Here is a 21,163-nt window from a genome sequence, read left to right as displayed (position 1 = left end):
GCTAATAAACAAACCATGCTACCGTGAGTAACGTCGAAGGGTAAAGTAACGTGGCTTTTTTTGTAGTTCGTTTATGAAAACAAAAGGAGCAATTTCGATTTTTTTTAAATAAGGCAAAATAGGGTCTGACATTTTCACAGTTAGGAGATTATTACTGTATAGACACTGAAAAATATTTTTGGTGGATAAGATCGCTGATTTGGCTTCACAGTATTTTTTTTAAAATAGGTCTATGGGACTTAACATTGGAGCTGCTCTTCGATAGGAACGCAACCACTTGGGGCGCTGGTTTTCACTTTCCCTCCCTATTGCAAACAACATTCCGCGATATCTCCCGTGATGTCTCCCGCGAGTCACGTCAGGCAGACTGTAGCCTGTCTGTCCGGGATGAGCTGCCCTCTTTTGTAGCTCCTCCCGGCTAGCCTCTGAAGATCACGTTTACGTAGAAAGCCAGACCAAGTCAGATCTGCCTCAAGTCGAACACGCCTACTATCTGCTACTATACCGCTGTGTCGACGTTACTTCCGTGATTTGGGAAAAGCCCGTAAAAGTCCTTGTTGTCGTGTTTTATTTGGCATTTTGTAAAATCCCATTGATTTCTGTTGAAAGACTCATTGCACGTTGATATTACTGCACCACCGTCTATGCTTCAGGTTCAAATATTGAGCGGTTGTGAGGTGTCTGAATAAATAGTTCCACAATAGCAAATAAGACGGCTGGAAATCATACATTGCGCCGATATATATTCGCTTTTAATAATCAACGAACACCACTAACCACTCGATGAGTTGCACAGTTTTGAAAACGAACGTTAAGGGTTGTTTTAGGACATGTTTGAGTAGCCTACCTACAGTATGCCTGTTGGCAGTCACTCTGAGTAGTCAAAGGCGATTCAAAACGAGTCAGAAAAGTCGAGACAGGACCAATCGTCAAAATTTCGGTGTCCACCACTCTAGTTCATCCAAAACAAACCAGAGAAGGGACTCAAAGTGCTTAATAATTTATATTTCATAATAATTTTCCTGGTGTAAAAACTTCTCCCATCGATTATATTGCAACCTAATAGAACTTACGGTAGCCGTTGCACATCAAAACCATAACACCCAATTCACACCAAAGATCCGCGTCGAGACGAAACTGTTGCAGAAGGAGTTGCAGCAGTGTGAATGATGCACATCGTTGCAAGCCGTCGCAAAGCATTTAACGTTACCATATCTAGTCGCAGCTCATCTCGTTGCGAATCTACCTAGATGATGGCCCTAGTTCCGGACTCCTAAATAGGTGTGTCAAAACATAAACTTTTCTCTTGTAATTGCTTGTTGTGATGCCAATGAAACAAACCTTTGGACATGGAATAAATAATTTAATTTTGCCTGTTAACCGAGCTAGTTAGCTAACGTTAGCACAGTAAAGTGAATGGGAATGGCTAGTGATGTTCGCTAGCTAGGTGAAATAACATACATTCAGCAACTTTGTGGTAGTCTGCTAGTTCTAGCAAAACTATGGTAGGTTAGTTTATCAACTGTCTCTGGGTCTAGAGCAGTTTCTCAAACTTTTTCAGACGAAGGACCACTTAAATAAAAAAGATTAGACCTACTTCAACAGTATATAAGCCTACACAATAGGCCTACTCACTGAACTACCTTGCTTATTGTGTCAGAGGACTCATATGATTTAAACTGGCATATCTTACATATACAGTGTTGCAGAACTGTTTGGATTTACATACAAGTTGGTTCAATATTGCAAACAACTCATCTATATTATATTTGACCAAGTCTGCTCACGGACCACTTGGGATAGCTTGCGGACCACCAGTGGTCTCCGGACCACACTTTGAGAAACACTGGTCTAGCGCCAGGTAGCTGTGCACAAGAGCTTTCCTGAGACAGTGACAGATCACAAACAAAGTTATTTTTTCTCTTTATTTGTTTCGTTGGAAAATACAATGCCAATGTCGGAATGTTAGGAAGACATGTAGCTTGTAGAAAATGGGTTCATAACTTATATCGATGAATGTAGGGAAATTCAACAGATGAATCCAAGAAAGTTTTTCTTTGCATGCCAAAGACGGCACTGTATTTCACAAATGTCCCTAGCTGCTCACTATGGAGCTAAATTTGTCTCAATAATATTTGTATATGCGCAGTGGGGGATCCACAAATATTTCTTGATTTGCATGTGTGTTTTGATACCTACAAATAAAAAAATCATATTTGTAACTCGTATATGGATTTTTACAAATATAGATGTGCATTTGTAAATAAAATGCCATTTGTAAAACCGAAAATTTCATTTGTGAAATATGATTCTGCATTTGTGGATCACCAACACAGGCATTCTTCGCTTTCCAAAGTTACGTGTTTTTGAGATGTTCTTCACATGAAAGTCACACAAATCCACACGTAAATAGGCCTACTTTAATTCACCGGCACACAGAAATCGCAATCCAGTAGATGGGGACATCCACAAATATTTCTTGACTTGCATTCGTATTTTGACATCCACAAATAAAAAAATCATATTTGTAACTTGTAAATTGGTTTTCACAATTGTAGATGTGTATTTGTAAATGAAATGGCATTTGTAAAACTGAAAATTGCCTTTGTGAAATCTAATTTTGCATTTGCATTTTGGATCACCAGCACACACAGTGTTCGTTTTCGCATTTGTGGATCAGCATTTGTGGATCACATATTTTTGAGACAAACTTTGCGCAGAGAAGCCACCCAGATCCACAAGTAGCCTGCTGACACTTTCTAATCCAGTAGATGGCAGTGTTGTTCTATGGGACTCATAACCAAAGATTCTTTGCTCATAACTAGGGTTGGGCACCGAAACACGGTTCTAATATGGCACCGGTGCCGACGCACACGGTAGTAACTGCATCGAATAACAACGTGGATTTTGGTGCCTCATTTCGGTGCTTAAATAGCGTTTTTTTTCCATTCGTTTTTTTTTACGAGGCATCACTGCATGTCATGCGCCATCTCTAACGTCTTGTTCTGATAGCAACACATCCAGATACAGTTAGCTAACATAAACACTGGATGTATAAACCAGAGGGGTGCACACATAGGCGAGTGGACAGTGTTTGACAGCTTGCGTGAGCCAAAGTAGCTTACTTTAAAGCGAGCTCCTGTCAAAATCTAGCAGTGGGCCTAACTACACACAAACAAAAGGCTATGAAACAACATCAACAGTAGCCTTTACGTTACACAATATCCTTGCTAATGTGCTAACTGACATTTGAAATGTTATCAGCAAAGTTGTAAGGTGAAAACTTTATTTCACGGTGTGTTCTAAACAACATAATGATATTAATCTTTAATGTGCATGAGGCCCATATAGCATCACAATGAATATGAAGATCATGTTAAAAGTTAGCTGGCAAAAACATAAATTTGTAGGTTACATACCTGATGTCACTGAGCTGTCAAAGAGGCTACGAAACCATCTCCGTACGTTATCGCTAATTAAACTCAGCTGACTGGTGTTAGCGCATAGCCATAGTTGCTGTTAAAATGCCTACTAGGCTAGCGCTGGGAATCTAAACACTTCAACACTGACAGGAGCAATGAGATATTGATAGTAAATTAAATATAACAGTTCAATTTCTTGTTCAAATTTGTCTTATCAATAAAAAAAGCAATTCATGCTTTAGACCATTTTAATTTAAAACAAAGTACCGGTTCAGGCACCGTTTCGGCACCGGCACCATTTTAAAAGTATCGATTTAGCACCGGTATCGGATAAAACCCAAATGATACCCAACCCTAATGGCAAGCTGTTTTAACATTTAAATGTATTACTCGTAGGAGCAATGAGATATTGATAGTAAATTGAATATAACAGTTCAATTTCATGTTCAAATTTGTCTTATCAATAAAAAAAAGCAATTCATGCTTTAGACCATTTTAATTTAAAACATTTTTAAAACAAAGTACCGGTTCAGGCACCGTTTCGGCATGGCACCATTTTAAAAGTATCGATTTAGCACCGGTATCAGATAAAACCCAAACGATACCCAACCCTACTCATAACACACAGAGCTAGCGAACCTAGTTCTTAAATCTAACAAGTTATGCCTTTTACAACAAGCTTTTTGATGGAAAAGTGGTGTTTAATTTCCATAATCTTTGTTTAGTAAACGCATAAAACCGTCAGGTTGCAAGCGAAATCAAGAATTACGATCTTTGAGTTTGTTTGATTGTTTTATGTTTATAAAATTATTTTCATTTTATTTATTATTTTATTTACACATTATCTATATTTGTAAAAATCAATATACGAGTTATAAATATGATTTTTTATTTGTAGATATCAAAACACACATGCAAATCAAGAAATATTTGTGGATCTCCCCTCTGCGCATATACAAATATTATTGAGACAAATTTAGCTCCATAGCTCACCGTTATTTTAAAATGGCGCATGTAGACGGAGTGTTTATAAACGCTTTGTATATGTAAATGACGATTTCTAAGCCCATAGGTATGCTTCCAATTGATGGTGGTGGTAGTAATTAAATATTAATGAGGCCACATTTATGAATGGAAAATGTTAATATAGCTAACAAACAACTTAAAACGTTCCACACTGTCCCTTTAAGAAGAAGAACATGAAAACGAATTACCATTCAGGGCATGAAAAATGGAAGAAACTTCACAAGAATGAACAGCGGGAACAGCAGTTGGGAAAACTTGTGTTCGTTCCATGGTTTGATGTCAACATGCATCTCTCCAGCGCGTGTTGCTGGCCTAGCCTAGGCCTACCAAACAGGGAAGTGAATCCCCTGATCTGTCTGCGGCTTGCTTGCCAGCATTTCCCAGTCACTGTACTTAGCAAAGTTGTGAAATATAATCACAAGATAGTTAGAAGTGCTGAGGACAGGAAATCAACTTTCCCAACCTTTTATTTGTCAGACAGCCCTCTTGATGTGTGTGAGGAGGTTAAATACCTAGGCCATGTCATATCTGATGATTGGACAGATGACAAAGACTTATACCGACAGTGCTGTAAAATTTATTCTCAAGCTAACATGCTTATAAGGAACTTTTCTATGTGCTCTGACTCTGTGAAGTGCTCCCTGTTTAGAACTTAGGCTACGTAACACCACTATATACTGCTCAATTGTGGTCTAACTATAAGAAGAAAAGTATGCAGAGGCTTAAGATAGCATACAATGATGCAATAAGGTTGCTGCTTCGCGTCCCTAGGTGGCCAATTTTGTCCAATTTTGAATGCGGGCGACTGGCCGGGACATCCTGATGTTGACATATGCTTCTCTTTCCAGGTAACTTTGTTTGGTTGGTGTCTTAGGTTCTCCTCTCTACAGGATGGCGCTACATGACTACCCCATACCAGACCTTGACATAACCTTGCAGGAAGCAGGCCGGGTCCTCCAACTCACCCTGAGCCCTGACCTGTTCATGCAGTACAAAAATGCCCTCCCTCAGCAGAGAGAGATCCTCCAGGAGGCCCAGAGGAAGCTGTCCGACGCAGGTTCGGGTCGCGAGAACTGGGTGACGGAGCAGTTCAAAAGCTGCCTGCTGTCCAGTGCCGATGCGCTGCCCACCTCAACTGCCATCCCCATAGTCCTGACCCAGTCGAAGACCTGGAAGAATGACACTCAACTGGGCAGGGCAGCAGCACTGCTGTGGGCCATGGCCAAGCTCTACAGTGAACCCTGGCTGCTCGAGGGAGATGAGCCAATGGAACGCACGCAGCAGTCAGAACTGTTTGCTGCCAGCCGACTTCCTGGAAAGAAACAGGATGAGATTAAGGTGAGCTTTGGTGAGAGGGGATATGTATACTGATTTACATACTGTAACATGAGGGGGAAATAGGCTTTAATACACTCTAAAAAATGCTGGGTTGAAAACAACCAAGTCAAGTCATATTTATTTATATAGCATACTTAAACGCAATGCAATTGACCCAAGGTGCTCAGAAATCAAATAAATACAGTAATAAAAACAAAAGTAATAACATAAATGACCAAAAAACCCACATTGAGTTGTTTTTAACCCAGGTGCTGATTAAAATGGGGTCCAACACAACATTGGGTTATCTTAACCCAACAAATTGGGTTGAAATTTAATCAAAGTGTTTGGTTATTTCGACACGACTGTAGTTACATTTACATAATGTGTGGGTTATATTTGTAACTCAACCTATTGGGTTAAATGCATAACCCAATTTGCTGGGTTAAGATAACCCAGTGTTGGTAACCCAGTATGATAAATGGGAATGGAAATGATTGCCTACTAAACTCAAAGTCGTATTTTCGTGTTTCTGCAGCATTGTTTCATGCGTGACATCCCTAACCGATATAGAGTTGTTCTGTCACGTGGAAGAGCCGACTAAATATGTATAAGAAATGACAAATATTATAAGAATAACAAATAATCATATAGGCTACAGCTGTCGCCTACTTTGCCCCTTCCTGTTTGGTGTTGGAGAGAAGTCACTATTGGTTTTTATAGTTCACGTCACTATTTGCATGAGCCACGACTAGAAAGACTTGCAATAATATCAAACATGTTTGATATTGTCTAAACGGCAAAACTAGAAAAGGACTGACTCCGACTGACTTAAAACCGCTAAGATTGGCACCTTACACTTAGGGACTGTTCATTATTTATAAACGGGGCCACCGGAGGGATTTCGAGTGTTTCAATCAAAAGTTGCATGACCCTCCCCTGCCTGCAAGAAAATTTTCAACGATCCTCCAGCAGTATTTCCAAAAAAGACATGACCCTCCCCGGGCCAATTGTCGATACCTTCCACCCACGCTTCTTAGCACTATGAAAAGACATCGACTTAGGCTACCGTTCTAAACTCAACCTCTGCTTTCTGATCTTACACATCACACTTCACCAAGATGGTGGCCATTTCAGTAGATTTACTCACTAACATTGTTGTGGAAACACAATAAGCATGGAAACTAAATGCACACTTCCTGCAACTGCATTAGCCTACTTGAAATAAGTTACTCCTCTAGTAAGTATTCACATGAAATAAAACAATAAAACATTGAGACCATTTAACAAAGCACACTGGGTAATAACAAATTTAACACATGAACTTGTTGCTATGGACTCGTCTCTAGGCTTCCTTGGTCATTGTAAAGCTGCCAAAGCTGAACATTATCCAAAACTCAATTTCTCAGACGAGCGTCAATTTGGGAGCTTACACTCCTTCCTTCTCAAATGACTTCAAAAGGCCGTTTGCACAATTTCACAAATAATCACAGGGACCGAAAAATACCTAACATGCCAACTTTTTCCGGGTTTATCATTTTAACTTTTCCCCGCTGTCTTGCCGTTTTAATATTTTCCCGTAGAATATCCCATATTACTGTAATACTCTCATAACATTAGTCCTGCATTCTGGCCTGTCTGTGTTGTCCTGTTGTTACCCCTTGCCCTTCCAGTGAAACAGATGTATTCAAATCATCGTTTTGCTTGCTTGAATGCGAACTCAGAGTGATGTTAACCTAGGCCTATTTAAGTTAACGACGTGGTTGTCGTGAGAGCACGATTCATTGGCGCTTGCAGTGTTCGGCCGTAGGCTATGTCTACGTGTAGACCATAAACTGGCTATTTATATGACCAATGTATTTGTTCAACTTTATGAAGCAAATTTACGCACTGCTACTTGGAACGTAACACATTTTTGTTGGCAGGAGAGAGAATGACAGCGATTAACAAATTGCACTTGTTGCTGTAGTGTTAATTTTGTCACCTATTTTTAATTTAGTCTTAGTCTTAGTCTTGTGACGAAATGACCTTTTTAGTCTTTGTCATATTTAGTCATTCAAATATCATTTTTGTTAGTCAAGTTTTAGTTGACTAAAAGTCTCGTCATTTTAGTCTAGTTTTAGTCAAAAGAAAACTAAAGGTAGCTTAGTCTTAGTCTGTTTTAGTCAACACATTTTAGTCTTTTTTTTATAACAAATTATTTCTGATTACCATTTCAGTCAAATAGTGTTTCACACATCTCAATTTTCCAACAATATTGTGTGTCCACAGGGCTACTCGTCTGTTATAATTACTCATTCTGATTTTTTGTCAGTCAGTATGTTTACATGCACAGGTAAGTCGAGCTACAGTTATAGCTCGGCTGGGATTTGACCATAGACAGTAAAAGATTTGACTGGACCACTGTCATATTCGTAGACCAGTGTTTCTCAAAGTGTGGTCCGGGGATCACTGGTCCGCAAGGTATCCCAAGTAGTCCGCGAGCAGACGTGGTAAAATATAATATAGATGAGTTGTTTGCAATATTGAACCAACTTGTATGTAAAAACAGTTCTGCAACTAAGATATGCCAGTTTAAATCATACAGTATGAATCCACACAATAAGCAAAGTACAAAGACAATAAGCAAGGTGGTTCAGTAGACCTATTGTGTAGACTAATTATAGGCTACTGTTGAAGTAGGTCTAATCTTTTTTTTTTTTTAGATAGGGTTAGTTAAGTGGTCCTGAAACTGAAAAGGTTTGAGAAACACTGTCATAGGCCAAAGTATTAATGTTTTACTCCGCCTCGCTAGATGGCGATATGCGCCCAAACACAACACATTCCCCAAACAGACTCTCCATCTTAGCCATAGCTAACTTGCTAGCGAACTTTCCATATTAGCTTACTTGCTAGCAAACTTTGCATCATCAGTCTAACTAGTTAAATAGTTGACATTACATGATAAACATTTTCGTATGGACATTCTGGGGGATGTTAATTTGTATGAGAGAAGCTTCATCTTCTGGGTATGTAGCATTGTGGCATACAGCTTAGGTAGTTAGCTTGCTAACTCTGGCAGAAATCTCCAGTGTTCTTGTTCCATGTAGTTTCGTGTTGCAGCCACAGGGTTGCAGCAACAGCACGTAGACTAGCCTACAGGAAAGCTGCTTATGAACTCATTCGGAATATTTTGAAAACTTAACAGCTAGATATTCTGTCTTCTCATTTTGTAGACGAAAATGAAGAGAGATTTTATCTTAGTTTTTATTTCATGCAAAACATTTTAGTCTCGTCTTTTTTCGTCAACAATAATGCATCTTAAGATAGTCTTAGTCAGTGTTTCAGGACATTACTGCCGTCTCGTCATCGTCTCGTCTTAGTCATGAAAAAAAAGGTTGTTGACGAACATATTTCCTCTCGTCTCGTCTGACGAAATTAACACTATGTTGCTGGTTACCAAAAAATTGGGCCTGCTATATATTTTTTTGCAAACAACAAAAACAGAAAGGATGGAGACAGCAAAGCTAGAGATGGGCAGGAACAAGGTCAATTGGTAGAAATGCTTGTCAAAACGTTAGGAGCTGGATGTGTGGATGAATGAAGCACATGTATGCTTTATGTTAAGCATGCACACTGTTTAAAGTTAGCTACACGGTAAACTACAAGTAAACCAAAGTTAAATTTAGCTTTTTTAGGGCTGGATAAAGTTGACCAAATGGATATAGGCTGTTAGGCATGAATAAAGTAGGCTACTTTGTTGCTCATACCCTTCCAACGTTAATGGGGACGAATGTTGACATTTTCCGTATTTTGCGTGAGAAACCCGGGAAATCTCCCTTATTTTCATTGTTCAATGTTGACAGAGCTATGGAACGAAAGAGAACGTTATATGGCGACAGAAATCAACAATCAAACAAGCCACTTTGATTTTTTGCTGTTTTCATTAATACAAAAGATGGGTGACCCCCCCCCATAGACAAAAAAAGTTAGGTGACCCTCCCCTCAACAAAGAATAAAAAGACATGACCCTCCCCTATTTTCCTCCGGTGGCCCCGTTTATAAATAACGAACAGTCCCTTAACGATCTAGTTGACGGGAGCGTGCACAAGAGTAGTTCCAAAAGTGTATTTTAAAAGCCGAAAAAACAATTACAGGCCACAAAAACAAGTGGTTAATGTTTCGGGTCTAGCCCTTCATCAGTGTTCCTTGTACGTGACGCATCACAGGGCGCAGCGGCCATTTATAGGCTCGCCTGCCAATCACCCAATAACCCCAAGACATATGGGTGCAGTCGGGGTCACAGTGTATCCAAATCACCAAAATTACATCAGAAATACTATTTCATTACAATTATATACAAACATCTACAGGAGATATAACAACATTTGTATACAGAAACATATGGTCACAAAACATTTTAATAGGCTAGTGATGCCATATTTCAATATTTTGAAAATAGAAAAAGATAGGTAATGGTCATTTTTACACCTTGAAAAAACCAAACACACTGTCAGAAGATCTCTGAAGAAATGTCACAAAACCTGGGAACCCTTCCTTTCCTATACAAAGCATCAGCCCTTAGCCAATAGCCAACATCCCCCTCCTTCCCCTTTTATTTATTTGTTTGTTTGTTTGATTTTTGTTATTATTTTATTATTCATTCTGTATATATTATTTTACCTACTTATTTTTAATCCTTCTTTCACTGTTTAATATTACCTATACAGTTTTAATTTCCTTTTAATTTCCAATTAATAGGACACAGGGATGGGGTGGGTGGGAGGGACATGAGAGAGTGGGTGGGTCGGAGATTCTTGTTCACTATCTGTGTGGGGTGAGAGGGAAGGGGAGGGTTGGAATGGGAATTTGTGTATATTGTTAAAAAAAAGGAAAATGTCAAACCTGTTACCCATGAACATTCCCTATACAGCCTGTATTATCGTTTTTACGGTTTGATCAATAAACATATTAAAACAAAAAAAAATCATAAAGAAGAATAAAGAATAATAGATGCAAAAAAAAAATAAAAAATTAGGCATTATCTAATTAAATATGCGCTAATTTGCATACATTTTAAAACACGAAATCTGAGCATTGGATACAGCCAGGGGGGTATTCCATCAACCTCGCTAAAGGCCAAACCTGGCTTATTTCGATAAGTCTTACTAATTTTAGTGAGAGTTTAGTTCCATTAGTGTGGTTAACGTGAATCCCAACTTGGTAACTATGGGAATTTATGTCACAGAACTAGCCTGGGGCCGGTTCCCTAAAACGTTCTTATCGCTAAGTAGTTCTTAACCTATTCCTTAACCTCTCTCTTAACGTTATGGCACGATTCCCGACACGTTTGTACGCTAAGTATATCTTCTGTAAGTCACACTTTCGTAAGGTTGGTGTGGACCATTCGTAAAGACTGTGCAGCAGTCTAGAAATCAGCGCAGTAGGCTACAAGTCAAACTATGGTACAGTATGTTGATGATGTTGTGGCTCAACGATGATTTTATGTTATGGACATTTTAAGACTAATAATAAAATATGTTCGCAATGGATGCAGGCCTATTTATTATGGGGCGCCAAATGTAACATGCCTTATTTCGTGGACAGAATGACTTTTGTGTGACGAAATACATATAGTCATTGCGAAACCATGTTACATCGTAACGCCTTTTGTCCACGAAATGCACAAATTGGTTTGCATTGTGTCCACGAAACACTAAGAGAGCAAATCATTTCGTGGACGAAATTGACTGGTGGCCTTTTCCTTTCGTGGACATAATGCTGAATGCACTATTCACTGTCGTAGACAAAATAAACTCTTTTTTTTTTGGTCAAAAGTAATTCTGTCTACGAAAATACGGAATGCAGCTACACACATCATTCTGTGAATCCCATTTCAATTTCGTCCACGAAAGTATTGTGTTACAGAAGGCTTTCCGTCCACGCAATAGTAACTTAATAACTTACTAAATGCATTCAGTGACATACGTTTTCATTCTGTGGACGAAATGCATAATAGAATCACATACAATACATTTCGTGAGTCAGCAGTTTACGCAATTAATTCACGCAATTCCGGTGGGAGTGCAACTGGTGGTTTTTGCTGGCAGAGTGCAGAGGATCGGATTTTGAATCACTGTGCAGGCGGACTTAACCATTTTGCGCTTTAGCAAGGGAAAGTGAGAGTGACCTTAGACCAGGGGTGCCAAACTCATATTAGGTAGTGGGCCAGATTTGTTGGAATGAGATCTCGTGGGAGGCCGTCATGGTCATTATCATTTTTCTGCATTGGTATCGGAGTGTTGTTTGATGATATCACGTATGAGCGATTAAGTACAAATAATGCTGCTTTTTCTCTCTTGAAATTCCCTTCTTCCATCTTAGTTTTTTATACTTTTCCTGAAGATGGTTTAATCAATTTATCATATAGATATTGCTTATATTATTGCTATAGGGCTGCAGTACTCGAGTCCGGACTCAAGACAGTTTTTCTATGTTCTCTGACTTGTCTCGGACTCGCTAGTATTTGGACTTGGCCTGGTCTCTGCCACTGGTCTTGCCAAATATGGCTTTTGGTCTCAACCGAGTCCAGGTGTCTTTAGGGCCATCAAAATGAATGTGTTAATCGCCGCGATTCATTTTGAAATACAATAATGCGTTACAAAACATTAACGCAAAAGTGTTTACCTATTTCCTTTGTGGGGGGCTGACGTCATGTAACAGAAGCCGCAAAACCTAAAACCGCAAGACTGAGAGTTTATTTTACTGTCTGTGGAGTTAGCTGAAGATGGAGAGGAACCACGAGGAGCCTGTAGGCGAAGCGTTTAAGTTAAAAAGTTGCCTAAATGACTGCAGACAGTGCTGCTGCTACGACCACACGCATCACACACTGTGCGTAGGGCACCAAGAGAGAGGAGCCATGCAACATTTAGCCAATAAATAGTAGCTTTACTGCAAACTGCTTTTCACTCTTGTTAGAGAACGTTTACAATGTCAAAATGCACCAACAGCAACAGTTACATAAAGATGATCTTTTCGAGTCCTCTCCATTAAGATCTAACTTGAACGTATGCTACTCTATTTAATTCAGAGCGCGCCTGAGCGCACACGAGAGGGTGAGAAAACGAGTGGCAGGTTCCAGCTGGCTTGTTGTTGATGATAATGGATATCTCCTTTTTAAAATAAGAAACTTATAAAAGGAAGGCAACAAAGACGAGGTTAGAGGAGATTGCGGATTTATCCGGTTTCCACTACTGACCAGTTAAATGGTGCAGAGCCAGGGCACTTTGACATACTGTAGGCTGCACTCACTCATTTGAAAAATGGACAAAAATATGAAGAGTTGTCTTTGCCTTTGTAATGGAACTGGTGAGTCTTGAAGTCTTCAATAATTTGTTTACATGAAGCATATGCCGATTGAAAAGCATTCCACTCACCTAGCTATAGGTGACTGGCTCAGGCTCATAATTCACTTTTAATTGCAAACAGAAAATGTCTAGCTAGCATGATGTCATTACATGCTTCTATTTCCAAAGGAATGAAAGCTGTTTATACCAACTTAATATCCTGCTTATCATTATTAATATTGTGCAATACATGTGGTACAAACAATGTTCATCTCAATCTCAATGTTTAATTTCTCTGAAACTCAACATGGGCCTGCTTCAACCTTTTAACCTCCAAAATCAGTAAACATTAGTACTAAATTTGAAGCATGTGCCTAAAGGCATTATTGAAATATAGGGCTCTATCTTGGCAATCAGAAACGCATGGTCAGTGGCGAAAAGCTTAAATACATTTAGGAGTGTGTCCAGTCCACATTCGGGGTGGTTTTGCTATCAGACGTCGGCGCATTGTTCAAAAAAGTTGTTCTGTTTCATAATCAGTCATGGGTGTGTTTTGGGAGTAACATCCTTTCAACCAATGAGAGTGACATCTGTCATTCCCTTTAACAGCAAGCAGCGCAACTTCAAACAGCGCATCGGTATTTTGCCAATCAGTGTATAGAACACAGGGATTCCACTAAACCTAGCTTTACTGAAACCTGTTTGTCACTACATGCATTCTGCACTCGCCTAGTATTTGAACTCAAAGGCAAAGTGAAACTATCATCACCGTGGTTTCACTGTTTCAGGCAAAAATTCATTTTGACTGCATGGGAAGAGAGCGCGTCTTTTTTAGACAGACATCACAATTCATTTTATACCAGCAGGCCGATCGGAAAACTATGGCGCCTCGATATTAAAGAAACGCGACTCTATTCATTCCGAAAGTCCACCGCACAACAGTGCAACGTGCATGTTCACATTTTTAGTAACAACCGCCAAACTTGCTTGCTTGCACATCTAAGTTTTCCGACTATTTTTCTTACCTTTTTTTTCCGCTGTGGATGTTATTGAGCTTGTAGAAGTTTTAACTCTTACGTTCTGAACATCTCGCACTGCCATTGCCCGATGTCATTTCTGAGTCATATCACTCCATAATCTGTCTCTCTTTTAAATGCCTATTCCCTGAATGGTAGGCTACAATGACCATGTGTTTTATATATAATATCGGAACAAAATAACCCAGTCGGTCTCATCTACGAGATGTTTAGGCCTCCTCCAATACTGGCAGCTGGGCTCATGTGTTGCAGATTTGCTTAGTGGCCTACCAAGGCTCTGCAACAAGACGCGACATGGGAGATGAATCATCGGTCAACTTGCATTGTAGCCTATTCTACTGTAACAATTTGATAGCGACACACACAGTTGTCCAATCAAAAGGTGTATTAGCTGAGAACGAGAGCAGAGACACAGACACAAAACTCAATACACATGGGGCAGGTCAAGTACACACACACACTACACATACAGGGGAGGACGCAGCCCCCCACACAAAAAAGATCACACACGAGGGAGAACTAAAAGGGGAACATGTTACAATAAAGACGCTAACTTTACACTTATAACTTAGGAGATATAACGACATAAACCCCCCAAATGTTCACCCCCGTATCCCAGCATGCCCTGCGTGAGAGAACGCTAACAAGGTCTTGTGCGCCGACATTACACTACTTTCTTATTGCACACTGAAGAGGAAAAAATGCTGGTAGGCTACGATAGGCTACTTAATTTACACTTTTTGTTACCTTTAGTGTGTGTGTGTGTGTGTGTGTGCGTGCGTGAGAGGGGTTGCTCAGTGAAACATCGGAATACACCAATTCCGCAACACCATCTCTGATAGTAGCCTAGGCCTGAACAAAGCAACATGCATAAGCAACTAGGCTCATTTGATTGGTTCAACCGCCACCCGCCCGAATTTAATTAAAATAATATAGCCACAAGCGGCAATGGCGGGCCCGAGCACCTGCGGGCCGCAACCTGGATATCATCATAATCATAATATCTATTAACCTGAGAGGTTTCAGACCATTTATTCAAAGCATAGAGCATTTCTGGCACATTTTCTGCTTGGCCAGATGGTGGCGCTATGCTAGGCCTGTGAATTACGCATGTGAATATCATCACAATAATGATGTCTGATATTATAAAGTGTCAGATCAATCACTTAAGGCATTTCTGGCACATTTCCTGCTTGGCCAGGTGGTGGCGCTATGTCAGACAGGCCCATTGGGTGTCTGGATATCATCATAATCATGATATCTATTATCCTGAGAAGTTTCAGACCATTCAATCAATGCACTGTGATTTATGACACATTTCCTGTTTATGTGCTGAGATATTAAAATCATATCAAATATATAACATATCAAAAATCCCTTCGCAATTTAACATCAGTGATATCTTGGCATAATGTTTGCCAAATTTCACATGAATCTGACAAACCGTCTAGGAGGAGTATGTTCAAATTGATCATGTGAAATCAGCATAATTGCCATTCTTTCTGTTGCCAGTTGGTGGCGCTATGCTAAACATGCATTATGGGCATGTGAATATTATCATTAACATGGTCTTCAATGACCTGTAAAATTTAAAACATTACAAGCCATGCATGGTGAATTATGACACATTTATTGTTTATGTGGAAGGGTATTAAAATTAATAATTTCGCCATTTCGTCAAATTACAACATATAAAAAAAAGCTTCACAATTTATAATCAGGAACATCTCGGCGTCATGTATACCAACTTTGACATGAATTGGATCAACCGTCTAGGAGGAGTACGTTAAAATTGATCATGTCCACAACGCACAAAATCTCAATTACCTCACTTCCTGTGGGCGTGGCTAATGTTAATACAAAAGTTGTTTGTTTTTGGAAGTTACATACACCCACCAAATTTGGTGTGTGTATCTAAAACTATATGCCAACCACAAGTCACAGTGACATAAGGGGGCGCTATGGAGTTCCTGGGCAATGCCCGGTGCCAAGCTTTTATCCCTGTCTATTCACTGTATCACTTGATGTGTGTGCCAAATTTCATGCGTTTTCACCCATGGGAAGCACCTCTTTTGGCATCATGATTCATGACATATTTCATCACATGCGTGGCTAATGCATTGTACATATGAAAGTCGTTCATCTTGGGGAGATACAGACACCTACCAAATTTGGTGTTTGTAGCTGAAAGTATATGCCCACCACGGGATCAGTCATCTAAGGGGGCGTAAGGGGGCGCTAGCGAGTCTATGGGCCATACCCAGGGCCAAGCTTTTTTACCTAGCTGCTTTGTGTGACACCTGATGTGTGTGCCAAATTTCAAGACTTTTTGATTATGTTAACCACCTCAAAATATTTGCCAACCACGGGATCAGTCACCTAAGGGGGCGCTAGCGAGTCCCTGGGCCACGCCCGGGGTCAAGCTCTTGTACCTAACTGCGATGCGTAACACCTGACGTGTGTGCCAAATTTCAAGAGTTTTCGACCATGTTAACCACCTCAAAAACAGGAAAGCAAAAAAGTAGAATAACAATAATAATACTCAATAATAATAATAATCCTTACAAAAACAATAGGGCCTTGCTCCCTTCGGTGCTCGGGCCCTAATAATAATAATAATAATAATAATAATAATAATAATAAGCTTTATTTGTATATAGCACCTTTCATACACAGAATGCAGCTCAAAGTGCTTTACATTTGTCAGTCATTATCAATCACTTTTCTTCATTGCTGGGGCCGTTTATGATCCACTCAGCAACATATCAAAAATATAGAAAATAACATGTCATAAGACTGGCAGCCTTAACCCTCTTACCCCCCACAAGCACGCCATATGGCAACTGTGGCAAGGAAAAACTCCCATATTCCAGGAAGAAACCTTGAGCAGAACCTGACTTAATACGGGGAGCCCATCTGCTTCTGGCTAGCTGCGCCCTCCAATAGTAACAGATGTAGAATAATCTGAAAATGTAGTCTACAGGATAAGATGAGTTAACTAAAAGCTTTCCTGTACAGGTATGTTTTCAGATCTTTTTTAAAAATATTTACTGAACTCGCCTGCTTGATGTACAGAGGCAGGGTGTTCCATAGTTTGGGGGCATAATGGATAAAAGCAGCTTCTCCACTTTGTGAAGCACTTTGGGTACGATTAAAAGATTAGAATTGGATGATCTAAGTTTCCTTTGTGGTTGATAAGATATTAAAAGCTCAGAGATATATGAAGGTGGTATGCCATTGAGAGCTTTGTAAGTAATTAACATAACCTTAAAATCAATTCTATAGGAAATAGGGAGCCAGTGCAGTTCAGCCAACACAGGGGTGATGTGATCTCTCTTCTTGGTCTTAGTTAAAAGTCTAGCCGCAGAGTTCTGTATGAGTGCCAATTTCTTTAGAGGCTTTTTGGGAAGACCAGTGAAAAGTGCATTGCAGTAGTCTAACCTGCTAGTGATAAAGGCGTGAAGGGCCGCACTTTGGCAATGTTTCTCAGGTGGAAATAGGCTGTCTGAGTAACTTTACTGATATGGGGCTTAAAACTTCATAACATCTCTTAGAACTTCAAAACATCTAAGATGACACCGAGGCTTGTTACTTTTGGTTTGACCTGGTGTGCCAAGTTCCCCATATTACTAAGAACAATGTCTCGCTTTAGTTTTGGTCCAACTAAAAGTACCTCTGTTTTGTCATCATTTAGTTTCAAAAAATGTTTGCTCATCCACTGATTAATGGAGGTTAGGCATGCAGTGAGGGAGCAAAGGCCATCTGGGTTAGTTGGCTCCACAGAAATATACAATTCGGTATCATCTGCGTAGCTGTGGAAGTTTACATTATGCTGACTTATGACGTTTCCCAACGGAAGCATATATAGGGAAAATAGACCAAGGCAGCTTCCCTGGGCCACACCAAAAGGCAAGTCATGTTTTTCAGACACGTGATCTCCTAGACTGATATAAAAATCTCTGCCAGTAATGTAGGTTTGAAACCAGTTTAGAGCATTATCAGAGAGACCCACCCACTTCGCAAGGCGGTGAATTAGGATGTTATGATTAATGGTTTCAAATGCCGCACTCAAATCCAGAAGGATAAGGATTGAGACTGAGTCAGTAGCCAGTCTGAGACTATTTTTACAAGAGCCGTTTCTGTGCTGTGATTTGATCTAAAACTTGATTGGAATTTTTCAAGGATACTGTTTTCGTTGAGGAAGGTATTTAACTGATTACAAACGACTTTTTCAAGTACTTTGCTCAGGAACGGTAGATTTGGTATAGGCCTGTAGTTGCTCAGATTGGTATGGTCAAGATTCAACTTTTTAAGTAAAGGTTTCACAACAGCGTTTTTAAAAGCAGTTGGAAATATACCTGTTTCTAATGAGGTATTTATTACCTTGAGAATAAAGGGAGCTAAGCTATCATATACATTTTTGAGGAATCTAGTAGGGATTGGATCCAAAACACATGTTGAGGAGCCGGTTTGAGTTATAATTTTACCAAGCTCAGATTGAGTAATAGTGCTAAAGAACCTTAATTTTGGGGGGCTGTTTTTGGGTGTACTATCATATATAACATATAACTTGTGTTACCAATAAATCTAATAAACTTTCCGTTGCTCCTAATGATCCTCTGAACTGTGTGTGATGTGTACACACAGTCCTGGCTCTTGTGAAACAAAGTGGCTCAGATCAAGCCATGCACTATTCCAGTCAATCAACACATTACTTCAGAAGCTCAGAGAGTGGGGAATAATTTGATTGGCTGTCGGGCTCAAATCTTGCTTACAGCAGATTTAAGGGTTGTTTTCCTGTCCTGATGTACAACTTTTAGCTACTTTTAGCACTAAGGGTATAAACAATAATTCAGAATTGAGCTTGTCTTTTCCATTCCAGCTCTACCCAGACAGTGTTCATGCCATCCTCACCAGCCGAGCCGGAGCGTTTCCCATACAGATCCTGCACAGGCCCAGTGCAGAGGGTCCTTTCATCGCCTTGTCTCTGGGGGACATATACGATCAAATAGAGCACATCAGTAACCTGCCTGCTGCTGGCACGGAGCAGGATGCCTCGGCCATCTGTGCCCTCTCCTCGCTGCCCCGTAGAGACTGGCATGGCTTGAGGGAAAAGATCCTGAAGAGCGGGGGGCCCACCGCGGCATCCCTGAACATCATGGAGAGTGCCGTCCTGGCTGTCTCCCTGGAAGATGGACCAGCACCACCTGACGTGGAAAGCACCCTCAATGCTATCCGACTTGGGGACAGAGGTTGGAACTGCTTGAGGTATTATGACAAGGTTGGTAAACGATTCTCTTTTAAGAAAGCATGTAACAGAAATAGACAGAGAGAAACAGAGAGCGTGTCTCATTTCAGGGGCCAGATGCTTCAGAGCATTCGTGCTACCTAGCACTGGTCTTCTGTGACCGCATAGACCGGACCTGGCTGGACCAACGTTTTTTGAAAAGAGACGGTCTAGCGCAAAAGAACGCTCTGTTGCATCATGAGCCCAAGTTAAGCCTACTCATCTTTCAAACTCATGTTCGTGAAAAGCATCCTTTCAGATCAACATGTTACATTTAATGTATGTATATATATATATATATATATATATATATATATATGCTACAATAATATGAACTAGGCTAACTGAGCGCAATCATCGATCCATTCGAATTATTCGAATCTGCAATTATGCAAGTCCCTCCAAACTCAAAGGATTGACGCATGTTTACATTGATTCATTTAGCAGACGCTTATCCTAAGAATAACAATCAGGCTACAGTGCAGAGGAAACATTATCAAAGAATGAATTGCGACATCTGTCAATATTAGCCTATTTTATTATAAAAATAGTCAAAAATGTGATAGGAGGATACATGCCCATAGCCTTCGCCTGCCTCGTCCATGTCCAATTTTTTTAAAAATAATTTGTTCACCCACCAGCTAACAAGCAATCACAATGTCGCATTACTGGCTTGTAGCCCGATATGTTTTTCCAACTGCGTTGACAAATATCTTTGCGGTTCAGCTGATGAGCATCCATTTACAGGGATGCCAACTTTGGGTGTTTGGCTGGAGTGAGATTTTGTGAAGTCATAGTGCGCGTGCATTAAATTTTTCACTAAACTTTTGCTATGTATAATCCCTGGTTTATGTAAAACAGGGTTTCCGTTGTCCGGTAATTACCGGACATTGGCCGGAAAAAAAATGAAATGTCTGACAAAATTAAATCTCTCCGGTCAAATTGTCCGATTGAAATTGGCTAATAATCCCGTCCACCTAACGCAATCTGAATTTGAGAATAAGCCTTAAAATGTAAGCCTAAGCAATCCGTCCTCTGGCTATGTTTTTAAATGTACAGGCTCTACCGTTTGAAAGCTATTAAACAACACGCATAGCCTATGCTGCATTTCAAATGGGACACATTTCAAAAAGGAAGTGCACACTTAAAACGTCCATGTTAAACAACGAACAAATGAGTGAGGCAGTTCAAACATGGCCAGGCCCAGGCAGACTAGCCTTAAAAGTTTTTTCAGAGGCCAGACGCGATGGATGATGATAAATTGGTAACGCCTGAAGCCTCAGATGTCCGGTCAACTCCACCACCACCAGATAAAAAGCAGAAGTGTCGGGCATATCTGTCGGAATCATGACGTCGGAAGTGGAGTTGCGGGGTTGCGGCCTCTCCAAGACACTGTCGTTCTCCGTGTACACTGGACATGCAACATGTGTTCTGTACCCAAAGCATACAGTAGACCTATGCTTTCTGCAGGGTTAGGGCCTCCTCGACGAGGAGATTGCTGGTCCGCGGATAATTAAACGGTATCATTGAACCGCGGACCGAAAGAAAAAGAAACTAAACATTTGCCAGAATAGGAAACATTTCTTAATTTATTGTTATCAAATAAATTATAGCCTTAGTGGTGTGAGCGCTCATTCTTGTGTTTGCGCATCTGTGCAAGTTTAACAGTGGAACCACTGGAGATAACGTGGGTAGCAGCAACAAACAACGTACTGTATCCTTTTTAAAACAATAAACGAAGCGGACTCT

The 21,163-nt window shown here is 40.1% G+C and overlaps 1 protein-coding gene across 2 annotated transcripts in view; it reads left to right on the top strand.

The window, feature by feature from the left end:
• Positions 1-21,163, top strand: part of LOC121711563 — a 35,442-nt gene that overhangs the window by 8,088 nt on the left and 6,191 nt on the right. The window contains exons 2-3 of one of the 2 annotated variants that reach the window (XM_042095264.1): positions 5,297-5,786; positions 19,010-19,408. In XM_042095264.1, coding sequence (XP_041951198.1) covers positions 5,340-5,786; positions 19,010-19,408 — 846 coding nt within the window. In that variant the 5' untranslated portion in view covers positions 5,297-5,339. The remainder of the gene's footprint in view (positions 1-5,296; positions 5,787-19,009; positions 19,409-21,163) is intronic. The other variant, XM_042095263.1, reaches the window with a different exon arrangement.

Source organism: Alosa sapidissima, chromosome 6 (assembly GCF_018492685.1).
Source record: "Alosa sapidissima isolate fAloSap1 chromosome 6, fAloSap1.pri, whole genome shotgun sequence".
In the NCBI taxonomy this organism is placed as follows: domain Eukaryota; kingdom Metazoa; phylum Chordata; class Actinopteri; order Clupeiformes; family Clupeidae; genus Alosa; species Alosa sapidissima.
This window is presented reverse-complemented; position numbering and strand designations above follow the sequence as displayed.